The 25,188-nt window shown below is 37.3% G+C and overlaps 2 protein-coding genes and 1 pseudogene across 2 annotated transcripts; all 3 read left to right on the top strand.

Moving 5' to 3' along the window:
• Positions 1-6,546: 6,546 nt before the first annotated feature.
• Positions 6,547-21,934, top strand: LOC144648457 (uncharacterized). Its single transcript, XM_078508005.1, has 5 exons — positions 6,547-6,735; positions 7,425-7,517; positions 7,875-8,073; positions 18,387-18,449; positions 21,351-21,934. Exons 1-5 carry the CDS (start codon positions 6,547-6,549, stop codon positions 21,665-21,667), a joined length of 861 nt encoding a protein of 286 aa, XP_078364131.1. The 3' UTR covers positions 21,668-21,934.
• On the top strand, positions 11,322-12,525 carry LOC144647893 (uncharacterized; annotated as a pseudogene).
• Positions 21,935-22,230: 296 nt separating the features above from the next.
• On the top strand, positions 22,231-22,938 carry LOC144650282 (GLH-binding kinase 1-like). The gene has a single exon (XM_078509946.1). The coding sequence runs from the start codon at positions 22,499-22,501 to the stop codon at positions 22,931-22,933; it is 435 nt and encodes a 144-aa protein (XP_078366072.1). The 5' UTR covers positions 22,231-22,498; the 3' UTR covers positions 22,934-22,938.
• Positions 22,939-25,188: the final 2,250 nt, after the last annotated feature.

Consider the following 25,188-nt stretch of genomic DNA (forward strand, 5'->3'; position numbering starts at 1 on the left):
TTTCAGTCTTGTAGGTTTGAAGCCCTAATTTTACAAGTCCAGATAGGACCGACAAAATATATGACATATAATTCTACTCTATGGAGATAATGCGCAGTCTCACGAATTACATAGACAGAGAGATTAACATTCGTTTAAGTTTATGTAAAATTTCATAAACTAACAATCCCTCAGCAAACAAATTATAGAGAGTAGCACGATGTACACGCTGCAATAACCACGCTCAGTTGTAAGGAGAATGCCCTTTTTGTTTTGGACTTGAAAGGAAGATGAAAAATGTTTTAAGATTTTAACATTAAAAGCTGACAGGTTGCTTGGTGATAAATTCACAGAGGGTAAAAAAAGTAATGGGAGCTTCAGCCCAACTTGATCATTTTCAAGAAACTCCTTCTTCTTCTCCACAAGACATGAACATCTCCTCGGTCCAGTAAGCCCTTGTCCTTGCGTCGTGACGCGAAGAGGAGAAGAAGCCCTGGATTTATTGTACATGCTATAACTGGCGCTTTATATTTTTATTCTTCCTGCTCTACTTGAACAGGATCAGCCTCCGGCCAGTTTTTTCACCGATACGAATTAGCCGTGAATAATCTTAACTATCGGTGAAAAGCGAGTTGAGTGTGTTGGTTTGATGCCCACCCAGAGATGTCTCTGGGTGTTCCAGAAGACGTGGGAATGTAACGCAAGGTGTTTTCAGCTACATCCACCGTTGCAAATTTTGCTGCCCAGTCTCCCTATCCGTTTCTTTACTTTTTGGGACGACATCAAGGTGCACCCAGATCTTAAATGAATCAAACACTTCAGTACATCCTGGCACAGAGCACTCAAAAAGAGGATTTTATCAGTTAAAGGCTCCTCCTGTTCCTGTGAAGGCTTTTTCTAGGCTTCAGCTCCCGTTCTTTAATTGTGTCTGGAAACCCCTCGTCATTTGAAGAAGTGAATACATGGTCTTGAAAAAGCTTCCCTCGACATACCATAAGCTTTCCAGGCTCGGATTCCGACTCTCAAAAGAATATGGAAACCGCAATGGTGATAATAAAAGTTGATTATCCACCCTACTGAGGAGACGTTCCTTAACAGGATTTTTGAGTGCCTCTCGATATCTTTGCCTTCAGGATACGTGCCAAGAAAAGTTCAAATATTCAGAGGAAAAGAATCGGAGTTTTGCCATTCGGTTCCGAGTTAGTTATTTGATCCCAACTCTTTCTCCGATTTCACTAGAATCAAGAATGATATAGCACCGCCCGCCAGATACACTACAATTCTCAAGTATAAAAGCATAACTGCGAACATCTGATCAAAAAAGTGAAAAAATACCTAAGCTCTCCTGTGACCCATCACGTGATCACGCTACTAACGTGCCACTAAGGCCCTTCCATACAATCGCTCTGCTTCTCACACGAATTCCCAGAAAATTCACAAATTATAATAACCAAATATTTTTTCTCAAGAGCGAAAGCGTACCCTCAAACGGGCCCAGCAGAAGAGATGGAGGCCGGCAAATAACAAAGATAAAAGCGAGATCTAAAACAGTAAGTATTCTAAGTTAAGTATTTTAAATAACTAAAAAATTAAATTTTTTTAATTTTTTTGTGATTTTGTCATAAGAGCCACAAGTCAGAAACTCTTCATGAAAGTCTTGCATATGCTCTATTAATATATTTTTTTCCTCTCTGTCGCTTCATCCCAAGTAATTAAGAAACGTCAAAGGACTAACTTTTCCGACATTTTTTTCTCTGATAAAGTGGCATTGCTTATTATATAGGCAATCAAAGACTCTACCTTTTCTGTCCGTTCTCCCTTTTCTTGGGAGTCTTCTTATCATCTTCCGTCCATTGCTCGGGCATCCACTCCACCTTTTTTCGATCTCAGATAAATAATAGGTCATTAAGTTTTTGTTTTAAATTTATTCTGCCATCTGAATACAAAATAAACAAGATATAAACGTTGCACCGAGACTAGTGAACTGTTTACACCTGATTGAAAAAGTGACCCATGAAAGCAAAAACCATAAACAATGCAACCCAAACGTTTACTAGAAAATGTATCTTGACTTTATAATAAGACAGGTTGAATAGTAAATGAAATTCACTAAGCTTACCAATTCTACTTACCCCATAATCCCATTAGGCCTTATCGTTCGTGGCTTACCCATTTCACAGGTCAATTTTCTTCATTTCCTTTAATTTTTATTTATATTCTTTAATCTTCCTAAAGAAATAAAAAGTGAGCATAAAATAACGTTAAAAGGAATTTTTTGAAAAGTGAGGAATTGTTAGATTGTAATATATTACAACATTTTAAACTGCTCAATTATAAAAAAAAAACACAAAATTTTTCTCAAACCCAATTTTTTTTATTTTTCGTACAGCGGCTCCATAAAAATTTCTTCGATTTTTCTTTTTTCTTCAGACAGGAAGTACAAATCGCTGAAAAAAATTATTATAATATCTAATCTTTATTAGAAAGTTAATTTAGTAGTTATTTCCCTAAGTTAAAAAAGGAGCAATAAAAAATAAATATCCCATAGAACACGACAGACAGTCACAGCGAGAATAAAAAAATTAAACGACCCAAAAATATTAATACCAATTTTTTTTTTAGAGAGAGGGTATTGAGTTAAAGGACGGAATTTGGAAGCACTGTGGAATCCAGCATAAAAAAATTTGGAAAAACTAAGTGAACATCACAAGTCGGAAGATGCCTCGATCGCCTATGTCAATGAGGAAGTAGCATAGAGAAAAAGAAAGTAAATATTAATTTTTTTAAGAAAATTTATAATTATATAGTCTCAAGCAGGTGCATTTTATTCCTTCAAGGCTATTTCGTTTTGTTAAGGGAGGCGGGCGGAAATTGTTTGGCCTATGAAGAAAAAGAAAATATAATAAACATTGCTAAATAAACTACAATATAGTATATATTTACAAAAAGAACTGGATCTTTTTAGCGAATATTTATTTTTTGAGAGCAATTGCAATAGTGCTATTTTAACCGTTTCGGAAGGCGGGTAATTGCTCTGGATCGGACCAAACTTCGATAAATCCGAAAAAACACAAATTAGAATTTTAAATCAAATCAGACCCGTTTTATTAATTAACTAGGTAAAGGCTTTAAAATCCCAGGAAATGAGACAATTCGAATTCTTGAATCAAAATCGTTGGTCGGAAATAAGCCAGACGGCCTCTTAAACCTTAGCTCCGGCATTTGAAAGCTTTTATCAAATCATTGTAATCATTCTAGCACACAAAAGAACAAAATCATTTTGCCTTGGAGGTGCTACAAAAGGTAATCACCTGGTGCATGGATGCAACATTTAAACTGTGCCATAGTCCGTTTACACAGCTCTTTACTCTTAATACCTTTGTAAAGGACAATGACCAAGTAAAGCCATTGCCCTTTGTCTTCGCAGACATGTCCCATAAGAAAAGGCAGGACTACAAGGCAGTCCTAAAGGCAGCCCTGTCCATCCTCCCTGACTAGCTGAAAGTAAAAAGGGCACACTGTTGAAAAAGCAATGTACACCGCCATGTGTCTGATCCTACTAGATACAGAGCTGAAAGGCTGTTCATTGATGTTTATCTCCTTTCTTTTAAGAGCTCTGATGACAGACCATTACTAAAAACAAAGAATGATATCACAGCAATGAAAAAGTTTATCTTTTCCATTGTGAGGAAAATGATAAGAGTTCAAAGATACATAACGCAAAGTTTAAAGTTTGTGTTGTAAACCTTGATGTGATGTTAATCACAAGACACAGGTAACATGGAGTTCAATATAAAATTGGATAGCCATCCCATTGGACGTAGGCAAAATGTTTTTGACAAAGATTATTTAATAGTTACAGTATTTTGCATTTTGTTTATGCCACTTTATTGCCCGTCACCTTTACTAACCATGGCAACAAAAAAGATGCAGCTTACTACTGGTTTTTACGGTATTTGCTTCCATATTCCACACTTAAGGGAGTAATTCAATGTTTAAACAGGAATTTTCGATGCCAAAGACATGGCCTTCAATAATTACGTTTACAATCATACAGTCCAAAAAAAACAATCCAAAACAAACCATGCCTCCTCCGTCACTATATCCCCACAGTTGCTACATTTTTCCTTTTTTAATGTTATTTTTCTCAGAGTCAACGTGATCAGGGGGATTGTGCACAGTGCAATGCAGCATTTTATAATAGGTACAAGCCCAAGAAATGTCAGTCTTGAAGCTATCATCTTGGTGGATCCTACCAACCAAAAGCCAAGAAGTGTAAAAGTGATGTTCCCTGATGCATGCAATTTTTGGTTCAAGAAACTTGCTGTTTCAATTCATGGCAGACTGTTAGGAGCCAAAGGTGTTTTTTTTATGGTTGATGGTAACAACACTCAATGTGTTAATGAAAGTTGCAAGCTTGCCAGAGCTACATTTGTTAACAGCGGTAGTCAAGGAGCCTTCATGTGTGTGCACATTGCGAAGCAGAGGACGCAGTTCCACTTATGTCCACCCATACGTTGACCAAAGAAATTATTGATCTCTACAAATCTGACCCCAAACCAGAAGAATGGAGAAGGAAGAACAATTTGTGACTGAGGAATTAACAGCTGCTTTTGGGTCCAGCCTTGTCGAGACAATCCAGGGAAGCTGAGATGGGGGGAAATACGGCTCAGAGGCCCAGGTGGTATTTGTTCTCCTCCAGTCCTACTACTAATGAGCAACCTCTGCTTTCAGGTGCGAAATCTGCAATGTTGTATTAAAGTAGCAGAAGAGTTTGTGTCTCCAGAGGTAAGATCTGAAGAAGAAATATAGCAGTTTTTGTTGTTGTCTGTTTGTGGCGTCTTTCTCATGTTCTTGGCGACTTCATGTGAAGCAAAAGCATAATATCACCTAGATAAATAGGAATGTATGTGGCCAACAGTGCAAGAGAAAAATTCATCTGGAAATCCATATGAGAAAACACATTGGCGAAAGGAAATTTGCCCTTGAAGGAAAGGAAGGCACAGAAAATTTGCCATTGATTAAGATAAGAAGTGAAGAGTTTTTATTTTCACTTTTATCCTTCAATCAATCAATCAAACAAACAAACATAGTGTATTGTTAAATATGTTACATATTTAGCGCAAGCTAATTAAGGCCGCATCATTCAAACATTTTGTAATTAGTACAATGCAATGACATCATAGATGTAATTTACAACTTAACGACTTGCTAGTCAGAAGAACTATGTGAAGCCAATGGGTAAATATATTTCTTTGGTTTGAACTAACATTTGCCTTTCACATGCTAACACTACTCTGTAATTTAGATTTTGAATGTCTACACTCCCTGCGATGACTGTCAAATAAAACATTAGAATTGGGTTAAGGCGTGTCTTCTTGTTGCTTGAGATGTTTTGATGTTAGAAATGTTCTACAAGTTAAAGAGTTAAATATTTTTACAATTAGTATGAATATCTCATTCGCTATAGACAGCCTTATTGAGGGATGAAGCTGCCAAAACCCAGAAGAAATTGCAGAAATCCACAATCTGAGGTGGAGCTTCTAGTTGACTAGAAAACGTTTATCTTTTCAGGCATGCATCATAGATTGATTCATTCTGCATTCATTTGATATAAGAATTGCCAGCACTGTTAGTATTTTCTAAGCTAAGCTAAAAAAAGACCTTTGTCGTCATGCATTTTTATCTTAGTTGTTTTTAAATTATATTCTTCTTTTAAGTATTGTAATTTTAGTTTTTTGAAATCATAATAAGTTTACCTTTAATTGCACTTTTAGCTTTTTAATTATTGTAAGTTTACTCTTTATTGTAATTTAAGCTTTTAGCTATTTTATTCCGTTTTTAATCTTGTAATGCGCATTTGAACATTTTATGAAATTTGCGCACACTATAAATGTTATTATTGTTATTGTTATTATTATTATTATTATTATTATTATTATTATTATTATTATTATGCCATTTTCTACCATCCTCAATTCTTTGCAGATGGAACTAAACCAAATGTATGTTCCAAACGAGGCAGCAGTAGAAGTGAATAGCCCATGGAAGAAATGTGCTTCAATCAAGCGCTGCTCCAAAATTCACTTGCGCAAGAATTTAAACATTGTCGATGATGTCATAAACGAAGCTTTTTAGATAGTAGATTTCAAAGATAAACAAATAGCCATTGAAGAAGCATTAAACCGAAAAGTAAACTGATGATGCATACAACAGCCAAAAGAAGGGCTGGACAACTCTGTGGGACCCATATTCCACGTTCAAGGTAAAAGTCAATAAGAAGGAAAGCCAAGAAAGCGATGGGCAAACAAAGAAGAGAAAAACTTCAGGTATTAAAGTAGTCTACAAATCTGTCTGTCTTACTAGTACAGTAATCAAATTACCAGCGAGTAATGAATAAAAAACAATATCATTCTTTCAGTACTTAATGTTGATGACAACAGCCTTGGAGGAACAATAGCAGACTTCAAACTGAAGTGTTGGGCAAAATGCTGGCAAATTGTTTGCAAACACATTTTGTTTTTGTTTTTTGTGCTTATTAAAGTTTAATCTGTAGCCATATTAACTATGGACAGTAGTTACCATTTCCAGATAGATAATACTGTAATAACTCTAATGGATTTTATGAACTCGGGAATTTTACTTCACAGTTTGGAAAGTAACATTCGTTTTTACTGCCTTAAGGAGAGTATGAAACCATCAGTTCAGGGCCAAATTGAGGTCACAAACTCTGTTTTGGTGAATCGTCGTCCACTGGTAAGTGGACGACGTGGACGTTACCCATGCAGCAAACCTTTTGAAAGAACTGTCCAGTTCTGCTTGTAGAACTGGGTGGGCTTTTGATGTTGTGGAACCTGAAGACAGGGCTGAAGATGAAAAAGCAATTTTCTGTCCCCAATAACCAGTATGCCAGTTGTTTGCCCCAGCTTTCAACAAGCACCCCACTTAAAATTTCAGCCCTTAATTTACTGCCCCGTCAACCAGTATTTGAAGCCATCACTATCAAACCTGAATGACAAGAGAAGCATTTTGGGAGCATGGCAAATAACAACAAGAAAAAATTAGTGCAAACTCTAAAAAGCTTCTATATTATCATCCCATAGGATTTTATCTTTTTTTGAAAATGTCTGCATGATTGCTAATATCAGTGGATTCATCAAAGGAACTTAGTGGCTTCATGAGGTAGGCGTGACTTTTTTCTCTTTGTTTTAGGAGTAATTAATTTTCTTGTGGCTTGTAAAGAAAGTAAACTGAATTAGCATTTACCAATCAAATGACAAGAACTTCGATTTTGGCACTGTGTAAAAAGGTGTATAATGATGGGCATCATAAGAGTATTAAGCTACAATCAATGATCACCCAGTCACTTTTTTATTTAATCTTTCCACGCATGCATAAATAATTTAATTCATATTGTGATTTTCCTACTTTCTTATTCTTTGCAGATGCAGCTAAACCAAACATATGTTCCAAACGAGGCAGCAGTGGAAGTGAAGAAACCCATGGGAGAAATGTGCTTCAATCAAGCGCTGCTCCAGGCATGCATAATAGATTGATTCATATTGTGATTTTCCTACTTTCTCGATTCTCTGCAGATGCATCTTAGCCAAACATATGTTCCAAACGAAACAGCAGTTCAAGTGAATAAACCCATGAAAGAAATGTGCTTCAATCAAGCGCTGCTCCAGGCATGCATAATAGATTGATTCATATTGTGATTTTCCTACTTTCTCGTTTCTCTGCAGATGCAGCTAAATGAAACATATGTTCCAAACGAAACAGCAGTTCGAGTGAATAAACTCATGGAAGAAATGTGCTTCAATCAAGCGCTGGTCCAAGCATGCATAATAGATTGATTCATATTGTGATTTTCCTACTTTCTCGATTCTCTGCAGATGCATCTTAGCCAAACATATGTTCCAAACGAAAGAGCAGTTCAAGTGAATAAACCCATGAAAGAAATGTGCTTCAATCAGGCACTGCTCCAAAATTGTCACAAAAACAAGCAATCTTCACCTTCAATTCTACAAAGTGTCTCTGCTGCCAGCAGCCTTAGCGCCTGGCCCAAGCAAAAACTTGGTATCTTCAAAGAAGGTAGACATCCCTCCAAGCAACTTCCCTGTGTAAGTTAGCGCTTCACTGGCATCACAGAAGTTAGTGTTTGAATCCCCACAAGCACAACTTTTTTCAGGCTTTCTTTTTGCAGTTGCATAAGCCACATTTGTAACTGACGTGATTTTCTATACATTTATCATCATCATCATCACTATTATTATTATTTGTGTTGTTGTTGTTGTTGTTGATATTACTGTTATAAGGAAGCACAAAATATGTCTGCATGTAGCATAATAAATCTAATTGTAAGAAGAAAATTCGTACTCCTGGTTGCATAGATGGATTGAAGGTTCACTGGGCCAGGATATGAGAGGCTGGATGGATGAGGGAGGATTGAAGAGGTTGTTTCCTCACGCAACACAACAACAAGTGATGCACTTCATAAATGTCGCCTCAATATAACAATGCTTTGCCTTTATAAACTTCGCTTAAAATCACAGCAATTTAAAGACAATAAACAAACAGAGTGGACAACTGCGTCCTAGTCCCTAATGATACCACAGGCTGCCCCACATTCCTTGTCTCTTTGCTTTGCTTGTGGTGAGAAGAAATCATGTCAAAATTAGAGAAGAAAAATGGTTCTATGAAGCAAGAGAATCCAAGTAGTCCTTTGCCATCTTCAATTGCTTCCCTTCCCAGGCATTGTTGCTAACAATAGTGGATGGTGTTAAACATTCTCAAAGCTTACCAGCTCATAGCAGTTACATGGTTTAACTTAAGAAATCAAGTCGGAATTAGAGGGGGGAATGGTTTTCATAGTGATTTTCCAAAACTTGACATAAGTGGCAAGTTTTTTTTCAAGTTAGTCTCCAAGTGAATAACTGATTTTTATCTCGTTGAAAGCATGGCCATCTGTGCATAGATCTTACGAAAAGCAAATAGTTTTCTTAAAATAATATATGTAGTATATATTTTGTAAGGAGTGTGATAGAGTTTGGCAGAAAGGACACCAAAGAATTTCAGGAGATAATATTGTGGCGAACGAATGTGTGACATTATTTGCTGTTGCAAAATCACCACGCTGTTGTTATAGGATCTCTCATTGAAAGGTAGGGGTTGTGTGTCGGGAATTAAGAAGAGAGTAAAAACACGTGTATTTTCATGAAGGATCTGTCCTTTATTTCGGTCCGTTACATTGGTGGCAGTGGTGTAGGACTTGCCAAGCCAACAGTTTGCAGCAATATACTGATGGTGAGGTCAATTTTGGTCCGCTGATTGACCTTATTCTGAGGATTTCTCTCCAACTAAAAAGGATGCGATGACAATGGCGAAATCTCCTGTCTCAAAGCAATGACGAGAACGTAGACCAAATTTTAAAGGCAATACAGCACTCAGCACAGGTATGGAGAAGCAGAACAGTGCTTAAGAGGATCGTTTCCGCGATCTAAGTAAGCGCCTTGATGCCCTCGAAAAAAAAAAAACAGCGTTACAGTCACGTTACACTGGGCACCAGTCCCCGGCGATGGTGGGCTGGATTTGTTTAGCAATCATGAGGAGGTGCATTTTAGTGAACTTCCAGCCCCTCTTTCATCCACCATCATTGCAAAGATTTGCTTGCACAATGAGTGGAGTGAAAATTTCATTGTTCAAGTTATAGTGGAACTAACTAGATTGATTCATAATGACAAGGCATGAAAATCTACTAACAATTGATACAACATCGCAGATTCACCACATCACAAGATTCTAGGCTCAAGACTTTATCAGCCAGAAAAAAAAAACTTTTAGAAGCAAATACCTAAATTCATTGACTCAGAAAGTTATATTTACTAGTTGAAATATAACTGGCACAAAGAATTTGAAGTTCTTCTGCGGCCAAGCAAGACCAAAACTGGATGGCAGATTAATCCGGAAAGACTGCGTACCATTTGTTTATCCATGGTTGCAAAAGGTGGATACAGAATGAAAAATGAACAAGAGGGGGAGACTTGGGTTACATTTATCCATCAAAGTCACTAGCTGCTTTGTGGTAACTGTAGCTTGCTAATAATATAAAATATGAATATGAAAAAGAATATGAATTTTGTTGAAGAATCATGCAAACACTCTATTCCTATCACCATGGTCTGCCTATGCTTCTCCAACCAGACAGGTCTCCAACAAGCAAACAAATGTTTACCTATCTTCTTTACACACAGCCTCGAGTTTTCTCAATGCATTCCTTGTTTCAACTCTTTTTGTGGCACTCTTGATAAACTTTTACCTTAACAGGCTCTAAGAAAAAAAACATTCATCTCAGAGACAAATTCAGGTCCTCCAGATACTTGCAAAGAGGAAAGATTTCTTTAAGAACCTGCCCAGCAGTAATCCTCAGCAGAAGCTGACCAAGTTCAACATCACACAAGAGGAATACAAAGCAACATTCCTGAAGGAGGATGACAAACTTACCCCAGGTCACATCTTCACAATGTCTACCAATCTCAAGAAAAAATTGATACCTTCAGAGAAAGTGCAAGATTCCCACCTCTTGATTAGTTGAGAAGTATTGTGAAACAAACTGTCACATAAACAGCCTTAACTGATATAATGGATAATTTACTAGACAAAGAAAACTTGTCAATTAATGACACTACTGACAAGATCAGAGAAGCCCTACTGACACTAGAAAACATAATACTAGTTATTGATTCTGTATCAACCTCGTCTTCCACAGGGATCGACCAATGCTCAGCTAATTTACTAGCCACTGACCTAGTGTTGTCTAATATTTACTAGATAATCCTCAACCAGCTGGACCATCCCACGAGGATTTTGCAGCTTGGTCGATACTCTGCGCACAGGAACCATTTGCGATTTGTAATGCTAACTTTCCCCCCTTGCACCCATGCCTTACACACAGACAACATGGCACAGAATGATTGCCAAAAGTGGGAGGTGGTGCAATGCTTAAAATTCCTGTCAGTTCAAACCTGCCTACTCGACATTGCATATGGAAACAATAGTGTTACTGAAGATGTGTCTGTTTATGGTGCCTCTGCATTCATTTATATTGCCTTGCACTACACAGAGCTTTTCTTCAGTCTGCATGCATCCCTTCTTGAGAGCATTATGTATGCCGCCTTTGTTGTAATCTTCTTCAGCTTATGGCAAAACTGGATCTTGACTTCCGATGCCTTTTCTTTGAAGCAAACTTAATCACAAGACAATGCTTTGAAGATGATCTTCTGTCTTGTCACTTTGCTGTCATTTTAATATCTGTACTTTTGTGACGAACACCCTGATCTGGAATGCACTTTAGACCTAACAGGAAGTTAATACGGATAGTTAGTTTTAACAGTTTTCCTCAAACTGCTCCGAGGGTCCATGGAAACCACAGAAGGCTACCACACAACACCTTGCCCCAAGCTGTAACTGAGAACGTTAAGAACTTCTTAACTAACTACGTTGAAGAAAACGCCGTTCTACTTCCCGGCAGAATTCCTGGATTTAAAAACGATGACATTCGCCTGCTTTCGTTGTGTGATTCCAAAATTAATGTATGGTGCACATTTAAAAAAATCTGCGAAGAAACGGGCAAGCAGGCCGTTGGCTACACGGTATTAACAAAACTGTGGCAACAATTTCCTCCCAATGTTCTCATCGCCAAGCCCATGACTGACTTGTGTTTAACCTGGCAGCAGAACACATTGAAACTCTTGCGATCTGCAAACCTTCCTGACAGAGAAGAAGTGCGTTCTGGCTCAACAGGAACACTTAAACTGTGTGCAAACAGAAAGAGAGTTTTACAGGAACACTTGTGAAGAGTCCAAAAGGAACTTTGAAAGATTGGAAGAGACAATCGAGTTGGATGAACAACACAATCCTTGTTCAATCGATACAGTCATCCACTACTAATTTGACTTTGGTCAGCAAGTGCACAAACCTAGCAATCCTATGTAGCCAAGACCGATTTACTTAAAAACGCCACGCAAATGCGCAATCTTCAGCATCATTGGCGAAGCAGTGCCTCGGCAAGTCAACTATCTCATTGACGAGGCAAGTGACAATGGTAAAGGGGCGAACACAACAATCAGCTACGTTCACCATTATTTCCAGAGCCATAGACTAGGTGAGACAAAAACGTCCACCTTCATGCAGACAACTGTTTGGGGCAAAACAAAAACAATTATTTTCTGTGGCACCTGGCCTGAAGAGCAATTCATGAACTTCACCATTCAATCAGTTATTCGTTTTTTATCACTGGTCACACAAAATTTGGCTCGATCGTTGCTTTGGAGTCATTAAGAAGTTACTTACATTTCTTCTCTGTACGAATTTGCCCAAATGGTTGAGTCATCCAGCACTGCCGGAGTAAACAAGGCGCAACTTGTTGGGACACATGATGAGAAGTTATTGGACAACATTTCTGGAACAGTACTTTGTCAAGCTTCCCTGCATAAAAAATTCCATCATTTTAGATTTTTTAGGTTTATTCTCTCCACTTGTAAGTAGAGTCGTGAAAGAAAAAAATATATCTGGCTCTATTTGGCGTAAACAATAGGAAACGTCAAACAACATTTGGAATACAGCATAACATAAGATTTATACTGTTTAAGTCTGCTTTGTAATGGAAATCATCAAAGAGATGATGATGACATATGCCGGCTTCCAATTACAAGGACTTTATAAAAATAATTTTTGTTTTAAAGGCTTGCGCATGCCTACCAAAAAAACAGTTTAAGTTTTTTTCTGATTTTTTATTTATGTCATTAGCTTTCCAGTGATTTTGGCGAAAGACACCCTTTTTTGACAGTATAAACCTTATTTGTGCATAAGATTCTAATTAAAATCATCATCAGTATCTTCCGTAGGCGAAGAGAGGAAGAGGAAATCCGAGGACCAAGAAGAACCAGAGGGAGGCAGTGGAGGAAAGAATGCAAAATTGTAATACTATTCTGTAAATAAGTTAAATTATAAACTGCTTGAGGGTTATTAATTGTAATTTTTGCTAGCGTAATTTGCGTAAATGTGTGCGCTCTGCTGTGGATATTCATCAAGAACACTTCCACTTCCCGAGTTTATGACGACAGGAGATTACAAACACGACCTGGAAACATACATAGAAGATTTAACAGATTCCTGCATTATGCAAAATTGGTTTGCTCCATCGAAAGAAACGGATGCACAGAAATGCACTAAGCCCAATAAAGCAATGGCTTGTCTATGCACATCTTTATCTCCGGCAGCGAGAACAATTTATAAATACAGCGTGTGCCTTAATGAAAGAGGATGTGCATTGCCAGTTTTATTTGGTGTGTTGCAGATTGCAAGACAACTGCCACATGAGACTGTTAGCTATACTTGGTATTGAAGTGTGCAACTGAATTGTATAGGTTCAACAACAACAGGACTGTTTAGTTTGACATTCCAGAATTATTGATGAAGACATCATGAAAATAAGTGAGGTTACTGTTGGCCAGCATGGCAACCATGCTTAAAAAAGAGAAGAATTATTCTTGAGTTACTTCAAAAGTTCAAGTTTTTTTAATCAGTCACATTCTTCATGTATACAGCCACCATTTCATTTCCCAAATGTTCTTGTAAAACTTTGTGTGGCTGGTTGAAATTAACCCTTACAGGGTGTCATCCAAAACTATGTTAATTACATCTCATTATCTCTATAAGTATGTTTTACCATTTTTACTCATTATACCTTATCGTACCTTTTTTGGAATGTTTCGGAAGCATATCAGGCGTGTTTGGTCAAGCCATGGTTAATATCCATTGCGAGACCAAGCAAGCCTGATATGCAGTCGAAGCCTACCAAAAAGTTACGATTAGGTATTTACCATACCCAAATTTAGCCAAAAATCCGGTTATACTTATTGCTCTGTTGAGCCATACTTGCAAGGTACATACTGCAAATTGTGTTGCCTTGGTCTTCAACACCTTAACCAAGTTCTTTTTCAAAGTCATTTGAAAAAGAATTGCTCAATGAAGACTACCAATATTGCAGTCAAAACGACACGATCAACACCAAAAGTGACTCTATAGCTATACTCGTATACGTATCCCATTTTTTATGAAGATTGAGTGTTAGATGCTTGTGTTGATATATGTATAATTTAGAACTATATTAAGATACATGTACTCAAGTTTTGAGTAGAGCACCAAATAACTCTTTATGGCTCCTTTAATGAAAACATGTTCAACGAAAAGACACTGAGTGTTTTTGACCACGTACATTACACTTTGATATGGCGTAAAAACATGCCCATAAAAGGAAAAAAAGTGAACTACAGCCTTGAAAAAAGAAAAGAGAGAGGAGGAGAGAAAAAAAGACTGACGTTCAATTTAACTTTTATATTATCGTCTCCTTTGGAGAAAGAACCGTGTTTTAACAATTACATGAATGAACTAATACATAGTACTTCAAATACACTATTTTATTAGTTAAGATTGTTTACCAAATTTTAATTTACAGGACGCAGGAAGAAAAGTTTTGTTAAAACTGTTGGTGGCAGAAGAGAAAGTGAGTTATTTCAATTAAGTTACAGTACAACTTAGAATAAAACAATGAGATTAGTAATTATTGCACAATTACTTCTTCAATCAGTAACAGTATCTGGTAGCCTGAGTTTTAGACCTTCCTCTCTGGTCGCCTACTCCTGGGAAGGGACATCTTAAAAAATCTGGCCGTAATGCTGTCTGGTGACGTCACTGCACTTTGGTTTAATTCATGTGGAAAAGTTTCTGTTGAGGCCATGAATTTATGAAAGAAATATAGCTTTAATAAAGGATTACAGGGTATAAAATTGTTTTGATAGTATTAAGTAAACTGTTGAAAACTTGAGACAAATGGATGAGATTTAAATCAACTGTAGCCTGTATTCCTGTACTGAACCAATTTAATCTGAATTGAATTGCACTTTGTAGACTAGTCACCAAAATAATGTTACGCAGGGGAGAAATACAACACACTTGTGGGAACTTAAATGAATCAATTTAGACGGTTACAGAGGCATCAAGAAACGGAATTCAAGACGACAATATCCTACTTGACCGTGGTCAGTGAGTTCAGAAATCATCCATTGTTAGTCTACCAATCATCAATGCAAATAAAGCCGAATATGAAGATTGTGTTAACATTTTACGGACATTCAAGAACTGATAATCCACCAGTACTCGAGGGAACTGCAGCAAATGGTCAACCAGATGCTCATCATCAAGACACTGATGATGATCCAATGAGAGAAATGACAGATTCCTGCATTATGCAGAGGCTTTTTATGGGATCATATATTACAATGACGTTTCATCACATTTTAATGTTGGTGAAAGTGTGTTGCCTGGCGAAGTGATGAAGTATGTTACTACAAACTTTGGCAAATTGTCTAAAGTACAAAGAATGGAGCTAGTAACATGTCAGTTGCGAATGCTCATTAAATTGGACTACAGCAAAGATTTGATTTACTTTGTGCCACATGATTTGCTGCCATTGTTAGTCTCTAGGATGAGGCACCTTCATCAAAAGGAGAAGGACAATGTTATTTACAATCTGTGCAAATGTCTTGGCGAAATGAGACAGGATGGATCTTCCGCAAGGCTCAATGTGGATAAAATGTCATTTGGATTGCTTGCATACAACTGTAAATTTTTGACAAGTGAGGATAAGAATTCTGAATCAAAAATAAACCTTGTATCTGCTTTTCATATTGAGACCATTTATTACATCTGCTTTGAACTGTATCTGCTCTAAACCTTATTGTGCTCTGGGTTAGAATATTTATATTGTCAAAAGTAAGGATACTGAATATGAATGAAACAGCACATAAAAGACAAACTAACAAAGAGGGGCTTCAACTTTCAGATACCTGCTAACTCACAACCCACCTTGCATGTGTTGCAGCATAGAGACAACTATGATGATTATACTGATGATGACATGACACACACTTTTACAGGTGCACTTGTGCTGCACATAAGAAGGAGTTGCAAAAATGTTAAAATTGTAGCCAGGAAATCTTAAGTAAAAAAATTGGATGCTAGACTGAGACTGGAGCCACAAATGGGAAAAAAATGCCATTGCAATTGACATTGACCATGGCACTGGTTATTATCACGTGGGATACAGTACACCAAGCAAGCCAACGTTAATCTTGTCAAAAGCAATTTTCAAAAAAAGCCAACATGATAAGGCACAGAAAGCTTCATGAAAGAGGTAATGATACTAGTTTGAATGCTATCAGCATCCTGACACAAGTAAGATATCAAGAATTATTAAATGTAATAATCCTCATTTCTCAACATGATTTTTTTCTCAATGTAGGATGTTCTCTTGGGTACAAGATGGCACTATATCAACAGTTGAAAGACCTAAACAGTCAAATTTGTGAACAAAAGAACAGCAAGCTTGAACAGTTAAAGGCAGAGTTCTTGGAAAAAAATATTGCTATTGGTGACAGAATGGTTACGTTTTAGGATAGAATCGAGATGAAACAGTACATAAAAGACAAACCAACAGAGGGGCTTCAAATTATGGATACATATTAACTCAGATTCAGAGTACACTTACAAATGTCAGGTATATGCCGAGATATCATGTGGGGATGGGGGCTTGAAGTATGGACCTTTTTGGCAGGGATATCACCGTTTTGGGTCAACTTTTATAGCAGGTCAAAATTATGTTTAAATTTATTTCATTCACCTTATTCATTATTCATGACAAATTATAACTAACAGTAAATCAATATTAACATAATTAACAGTAAATCAACAGTAAGGGCCACAAATTAACTAGTGTTATCCATTGTTTTGTGCATTCCCTTGTTAAAGTGCCAATTTATTAGTTTGATGTTTTTATATGCAATCAAATAATTATTGTGGTTATCAAAGCAAAAAGCACACTTTGCAGACAGAGCTATCAAGTTATGACAAAACGTCAAGTTATGACAAATTACTAGTTATGGCCAACCTATGCACTCTACAAAATAGAAGGTTACAGGACCTAGCTACTCTTATGTACAAGGTTAAGCATAACATTTGTCCTAAGTATGTTGCTGACTTATTTCAAAGGTCTGAGACGAAGTATGCCTTACGCAACAAAGAATTTGTTATCCCTAGATTTAATACAGTCACATATGGCAAACATACGATCAGATACGTTGGGCCTAAGATATGGAACATAATACCAAAGGACATTAGGAGTTTACCAACATTGTCATCTTTTAAGAAAAACATTCGTAAGCTAGATTTAGATATTTTAATGAATGATAATTGCTGCGCTAATTGTTTTCTATGTAGTTCTTAATGTAAGTTCTTAGCTTGTATTTTAACTGTACATATTGAAAATATTTTATCTTGTATTTTAACTTGTATATATTGTAAATATTTTAACCAATTTTAACCGATTTTAGCATTTATTAGGATATTTCGATTTTGTTATTTTTCTTTTACTTTAAAGTGTCCCCATTTAGTGGTTTTATTACTGCTGTTTTAGTTTTTGACACTCAAATAAAGGTTTTATTATTATTATTATTATTATTATTATTATTATTATTATTATTATTATTATTATTATTATAGACCCTGATGCATATAAGCCGTATTAAGAGAGAAAAGAGGAAAAGACATGTTGAAGTTATTTCCTCTCTATACTTGGCAATCATCAATTCTTTAATTTCCTGTGGGATTAAAGAGCCAAACAATTGTCTTTTCCTAATAACATAAACCTCCTCTGAAAAGTTCATGACACACCTTGTTTTATTTTCAACTGGAACAAAATGTGAGATTGAAATACGTTTTACAACATTCCTTCCCTTGTTGACTTCAGATGTATTACGAATACAAATTTGACCCTATTTATTGACGAATGCATGTGTAAGTCATACCATGCATTGACCTAATTTTAATTATGTTGTTATTCATGTTTACTTGTGCTTGTGGGCACACCAGCACACACTAATCTTGTGCAATTGCCTTTTCTGTGCTCATCACACAAGTGTAAATTAGGTTTATGGTATTTTTATTTTCATCTCTTTTTAAAAGGAACTGTTTATAGCATTGGCATATCCATGGCCTATGTGTTGTTTAATTGACATATCTTCATACCCCTTATTACCTTATTCTTATAGGTCAATATAACAACAGTCCAACATCATATCAAGACTAGATTTATGATAATCCTAAAATCTTGATTTCCTCTAAAACTATGATATGTCGTAATTAAGTAACACACATATGGGCAGCAGAGTAAACATTTTCCTGGTACGAGTTTATGTTTTTCTCAAAATGCTAGCCAAAAGGGCAGGGAAAGAATCTTTTGTTTATTTCATCATTAAAGCCTTCCTTTGACCATGTATCTTTTGTCACAGGATCTCAGCATCGAAAACCAAGTAAAAGAGAGCTTCATTCTATGCAGGAATTGATCAATATTGGTAAGTATTTTTTGGGTATCACACAAAGAAATGCATTATGAGTTCAGCACAGATCCAACAACTGGGATACGCAACAACAAAGTAACCTATTCTGGGTGATCCTGAAAAAAATTCCTGCATAGAAAAGGGTACATTTTATGCTCTACAGCTGTACCAGAGGCACACTTTTAAAAAGTGTCAGCCCTAATGCCGTCACTACCCAAAAACGGGGTAGTGATTTTGAAGCAAATTATTATACATTACATCATAACTTCAGTTTGCATAAAAGAGCCAATATTGTTGAAATGCAAATAAACCTTTATTATTATTATTATTAAAAATCTATGCATAATTATGTGAAATTATGAAGGTGAACTCTTCCGAACTCTTTGCAAACGTTTCCAGATGTTTCAAAATTACAATCCTCATGCGTTAAAATTCAGTCATAATTTCATGTGGCTAAATGTAATGTAGGCTAAGTTAACCTCGAAGCATTGCTCTCCAGCAACCTTTGGATGCACGAAGCCCGCTTGCAACCTTGGCGGTTCGCTGGGGCACTCTGTGACGTCTATACGCAGTAGGCCGTTACCGCTGGCCACTTAGAGCTCGGGGTGGCCCTGGGGCCTTATCAGGGGCTCTTCATGGCCTTTCACGCAGCGTGTTGCTCGCTATCATTCGCAAGCTCGCTCTTCGTTCGCTCTTCGGTCGTTCATGTAATATGGAGGGCGAATCCGGCACTACACGCCTCACCAACAACAGCCTGTCGGCCAGTTTTTTCGAGTCTGCGAGTGCTGCCTCACCGTCCACGACAGCTCCTTCTGTTGTGTCGTCCCTCGCTGCGAGCCTGGCCATGTCTGTCCTGCCGCCAACCTCAACAATCACGTTCGATCCAACCTTTGTAGCGGCGGTGGCGTCTGCAGTCCAAACTGTACTTGCTCCGGTTGTTCCCCAAGCTTCGTCTTTGGGAATTTCGCCACCCTCTTCTAACATCGGAGCTGCGTGCTTGCCCCGCCTGGCGAACTTGCCATCTTCGTCTGTGGGCGTTCCTGTCCACTCTAATGGCTTCGAGTATCGTACATCGTTGTTCTTGGCATCTGAAGTCACTTAGCCTGCGAGCAGGCTCTCTATTCGGGGGCAACGTGAATATTGAACTGCTCGCTCGAGCGCCGAAGGCGCGATCCCGCAAGTGCCGAAGGCGCGAGTGCGTGGGTGAAGCGGGCACGCTGAGAGAGAGCCTGCACGCGCGCCATTGAATTTCAAATCCGGCCCCTCAGAATGTGACAACTTGTTGACAACTCGCTACGCTTCCGGTGTAAACGCTCGCGCGTTTATTTCGAAAAAAGTTGTAAACAAAGAGAGTGAATGTTACTGTATCTGCAAGTGTACATTTTTGGTAAAATATGAAACTGGTAAATCGCTTCGCATGTAAACGGAAAATTTATTTGAAGCGTCAAATCGCGATGGGAGCCGCGGACAAGTGACGACAGATGTACGAACAAATTGAAAAACAATTCGCAATATTGTCTAGTTTGTCCAGCCGTGTGTTCGATTCCTGTCCCCAAAAAAATCAGAAAATCGAACTTAACTAGTGAGCATCACTCTGCGAACGGCATTTGTAAAGCTGCTTTATTCTCCTGCGCGTTTCGTCCGACTGTCGCGGACTTCTCAGCCGATGCAAATATTAACTGCGAACTGACGCTCGTAACGCCGGTTAAATCTCACAAAGCAACACAGTTCAAGTTCAACCCATCGATTGTCCCTCCTTCACCTGGTCCCGGGCACCTGGTCTTCAATTATACTGGAAAGTGGGCATATTACTAAAACGATAGTGTCTGAGAGTCGCTCGTAAACTTTCTTCTCCACCATTGCCACTGCAAAGAGTTGAAATACATGTATGAAGCAATTGCCGTAACCGGTTTGGATAACCGCAAAAACATCTCGTTCTTCTAGAAGATAATTTACCGCATCTTCCTGTTCTTGTTTAAAGTTATGGAGATCGTTAGAATCAAGCGAAAGTTTCCAAAATGCTTCATCATGAACGCTGCTGAACGAACTCGCGTGCCTATTCACGGACGCCGGCCGTAGTTGATTTGGCTTTGATGTGGACGCTGGTTGTCATTTTTGACCAATCTGAGTGCTGCGTTCGTGGACCAACGTGCCGGATTTGAAATTCAATGGCGTGCGTGCAGGCTCTCAATTTTAATTGCGGGCTCGCTTCGCTCGCCGACTCGCGCCTTCGGCACTCGCGGGATCGCGCCTTCGGCGCTCAAAGAGTTCAATATTCACGTTGCCCCCAAATAGAGAGCCTGCTCGCAGGCTAGAAGTCACTCCTTTCACCGCACAATTGGTCCCACAAGGTAGGCAAATGCTTTCTGTTCCTTCTTTTATATCAACCTTCGCGCCTCCTCGCTCGGCGATTCCTAGCCTGGCGATCGCCACGGGAACTTCTCCTTATGTGCCATCCTCCATTAGTTCCGCGAGTCTTGGCCTCCCTCCTTCTTTCCAACAGCCGTTCGTCTTACCCCCTGGCGAACCGCCAAGGTTGCAGGTTCCCAGAAATGAATTTACCAGTCATTTACCTTTAGTTTATTACTTTCTTTAGTTTATGTACGGATGTAGAATAGTAATGGCACCGGTAGGTTTTAGGTTGGCGGCATTCGTCGCTTCAACATGCAGTATTTTACCCATTTAAAGCGAGGTCAAAAGCGACGGCCAAGCTCGTTAGATTACTGTATTTGTTTTCTGTTTTTATACTCTCGGGTTGAACCAGCCTTTAAAAGGCAAGAACATAAACTAAAACAACAGATGTTAAGGGATAACGAGTGCCTCGCAGTAGGCGAACCAAAAGAGAGTACGCCCAGTGGTCAGGCTTGTGAGAGTGCCCAATCACTAAACCATGATTCTGAACCTCCCAAATTTTAGGAAAGATTGAAGGTGTTTGTGAGAGACACAAAACCTCTGTTAAGGCCGTACTTGGGCATCTGTGCTGCAAAGACCCAAAAGGGGAAACTAATGAAGCTTGCGACATCATTTCAGAAGTTGTCACAGCCGTGACAGAGAAAAGAGGAGTGAAACGGGGCCTTGCAGAGCTTATACCTGATGTCCTTCAAAGCTATTTGGAGCAGTTTAGAGTCCCTGATTGGGTCTTACTGTATTTTAAACTGGAGGCCAAAATACCTGACAACGGTTGGCAAACCATGATTAATCTTACAAGATTAGGAAAAACAAAGGTTAAGTGAGCTTTTATGATACTACTACATTTAGGTTTGCATTCAGTTTTCATAATAAATTAACTGCACAAGTAATTTATTCTCGCTTTGCCGATGGCTTTTTGTGTTCTTTATAGCCATTTTGTAAGGCTTCCTATTTTTGTTTGCGCGCCCAACAAAAAGAATGTTTGACCGAGGATTAATTATCGCTTTGTTGGTCTTTGTTCTTTACACGACTTTATTATCAACGTCATGTTTTTCTATTAACACACAAGCAGTAAATAGATCAAAAGTTTAAGCAGGGATTATCTATTGCTTAGTTGTCTTTATTCGTAAGAACGACTTACTCAATCACAGATTATTTGGGATTGATCTGCTACCATCAAAGCATTCCTGTAGTTGCATAAGTAACAAGTGACGTTTTCAGTGTCGAAAAAGGTGATAACACGCTTCTAGACTCCTCAGTAGGGAATACACCATAGTGATTGGAACATTCTTCTCACACTAAGTTTATTTGCAGAAAAAAGACGACGCTGGTATCTTACTTAATAAGAACCAGATTTCAAAGTTGCAAGATGCAAAGCGTAAAGCAAGGCTCTCCATTTAGATGGACCCCCACCGAAAAGAAAATGTAGCTGGAAAGAACTAAATCCAAGGTGCTTTGGCAAAGAAAAGAAGTTTATTGGAGCAGGGACATTTGGTAAATGTTACCAAACTTCCTATCGGGGAAATCCAGTCGTGGTTAAAGAAGTTCAAGATTTAAAGAGTGTTTGGTACGAGGCTAGAGTTCTGGATGAACTCCGTGATCACCCATCATTGCCATTCCTTTTTGGAATTTCTTCAAAGCCCTGTAGCCTCGTCATGCAGTTCCATGGGCTTAGTGGAAATCGGCCTGTAACCTTTTTTAAAGCAGCTCATGACGGATCGACGAGCGAAGCAAAAACCTGGAAAGGCCTTCTTATTGACCTAGTAGAGGCCGTCCAACACGTCCACAAATGCGGCTTCTTACACGACATCAAAGGAGACAATGTGGTCATAGAAGGTGGACTTGTACAAGATAGAATTTTGGCGGCGCTGATAGATTTTGGGAAATCACGCCGTAAGGAGAATTTAAAGAAGTATAAACTTACAGCCCACGAGAAGGATGTTTGCGCTAGAACATACAAACACTTGGCTCCAGAACTGTTAGACGGAGTTCCACAGTCAGAACAAAGTGACATTTATTCTGTCGGAATACTCATTGAGTTCATTCGAGGGCACATAAAGCAAATGCAGGGAATCCAAGAACTGTCTTAGCGCTGTACATAGTAGTATAGGAGTTGGGGGTACGAGATCATAAAAATTTTTATAATCTCTTACATCCCCAACTCCTATACTACTGCACAGCACTGGAATCAAAAATGAAATCAAAAATAGAATCAAAAATGAAACCAAACCTCGAAGCCAAACTGAAAACCAAAATTGAATCAAGTTTGAAAACCAAAATGAAAAAACCAAGCCTTAAAAACCAACCCTTGCTAAACCCTTTAATCAAAATAAAAAAATCTCTTATACTCTTTTTCAAAATTTTGGATACAGTGCTTTTAAACAAGCCGAGTTTTTATGCTGTTGTTATTATCATGGTAAATCTCTTGTACTGAATATCTGTTGTGAATTATCTTCTAAAACGATTATGATTTTTGTTATTTTTGAATTCATTTTTTTCTTTTTCAAGGTCGGATAATACACTGTTTAAATCATTGTAAATGTTACATAGGTATTTACTTGTTTTATTTTCTTCATTTAATAATTTTGTTAATGGCTTGCAATGTCCATCTTGTTTTAGTTTTTTTTCTAAATATACTAAAGTGTCTAGATTTTCATATACCAAATCTCCGAGTTTTGATAATTCTTTTAATGTTACGATATACTTCAGTGTGTTTATTGCGTCATCAGACATATTTTTGAATGTATCTGCTTTGAAACATATTTTCTTTAAATTTTCCATGTTTATTTTCATGTTGGTCATTTATCTATATATATAGTGTATGTTTTTATTTTTATGCGTTTTTTCATGAATCTCTTATACTCTTTTTTTAAAAATCTTGCATCTTAGTGCGTTTAAAACAAACCTCGTTGACATAATGAAAATCAAAACCTAGGATAAACAGATGAGTTTGTCTTTAATATCCATAAGGATATGTTTCTATACAGCATAAAAGCGCTGATCCTAATACCTATGATCTATTGTCAGTATCCATGTTATGGATAATGCTATTGTTTATATGTTTTTGTGTCAAAAGATGTCTCCATTTACCTGCCAATCTGTAGTCATATCCATCACATATATCACATACCCATGATTTATACCGCATGTAAAGAGTCTTGCTTCTCCTAATAGCATCCTGTCTATCTTTTTCACAAAAATATCTTTGAAATCTAACCATTTATACAAATACTTTATATATTTTTATTTTTTATGCGTGATTATATGCTATTATTTTCATGTATCATATCTAAAAAGCTTAGAAGACCGTTATCTATTTTGATATCAGTGGAATTTCCACTTAAATTGCATAATTTGTCAAGTGTTGCTTGTTTTGCCAATTGCCAAATAACACCACCTGTTTGTTTTTGTACGATGTTTTTACTTAATTTGATGTCAACCCCTTTTTTCATTTCTTTGTGTTTATTGAACTTTTTATTTGTTGTCGTATTAACCATAAGTATATCAATACCATTGAACTGGTCACTAGGAATATGAATGGATACTGCTTCTTTGTTTTTATAAGCATTTCTTATACTTCGTTTTTGCTCCGGTGATAATTCAACTTGAATCTCGTGCAATTCAATCATGTATTATACTATACTATAATAATATATTTTATTTTTATGTGTAATTTTATTAATTTATTAACTGAAAATATAAAAAAGCTGGAATTATTATTGAGTGATATGAATGATACTGTTAATATAATAAAGAACAGCTTCTTGAATTTTCTATTTTTATATAAAACATCTGCCTTATTGCTATAGTTTCATAATATTTTGTTCAATACAATAGATTCGAATGTTCTATTTTATATAACATCTGCCTTATTGCTATAGTTTCATAATATTTTGTTCAATACAATAGAACATTAAATCTATTGTATTGAACAAACCAATCATATCACAATAAACTTTTATATAAACATTTGTCATAAAATAAACTTTTATTCTCAAAATTGAATTCAGTCAAAATGCCAAAATCAATACTCACTCTGAAAAATCAGATAGCTAATTGCGAGGAAAGTATCCAAGAATCACTTGGTCTTTGTGCTGATGAGTCTGGTGATATCAATTACAAGCTCGACTTTTCTTTGGAAGGTGTTATTAACAGCTTGACAACTATTGATCTTGATGCAGCCATTGAAGCTGTTTTTAGAGCTCTCCATGTTTTAAATCAATGCGAGAAGATTTTCAATTTGGAGAAAAAACGTCGAAAGTATTCTAAAGAAATACGACGTCGTTTAAAGGCTAAAGAACACAAGCAAACTCTCCAACGCTTGACAATGAAGAATAAATTCGAG

This window comes from Oculina patagonica, chromosome 4 (genome assembly GCF_052425735.1).
Source record: "Oculina patagonica isolate OP01 chromosome 4, crgOcupat, whole genome shotgun sequence".
Taxonomy (NCBI): domain Eukaryota; kingdom Metazoa; phylum Cnidaria; class Anthozoa; order Scleractinia; family Oculinidae; genus Oculina; species Oculina patagonica.

Bases quoted from the DNA above. Each gene is read 5' to 3' on its own strand.
- LOC144648457 (XM_078508005.1), top strand. From the start codon at position 6,547: ATGGACAGTAGTTACCATTTCCAGATAGATAATACTGTAATAACTCTA. The intron at 8,074-18,386 runs GTAGACATCCCT...CTTTTGTCACAG, and splicing joins ACTTGGTATCTTCAAAGAAG to GATCTCAGCATCGAAAACCA. The intron at 18,450-21,350 runs GTAAGTATTTTT...CCCAAATTTTAG, and splicing joins GCAGGAATTGATCAATATTG to GAAAGATTGAAGGTGTTTGT.
- LOC144650282 (XM_078509946.1), top strand. From the start codon at position 22,499: ATGCAGTTCCATGGGCTTAGTGGAAATCGGCCTGTAACCTTTTTTAAA.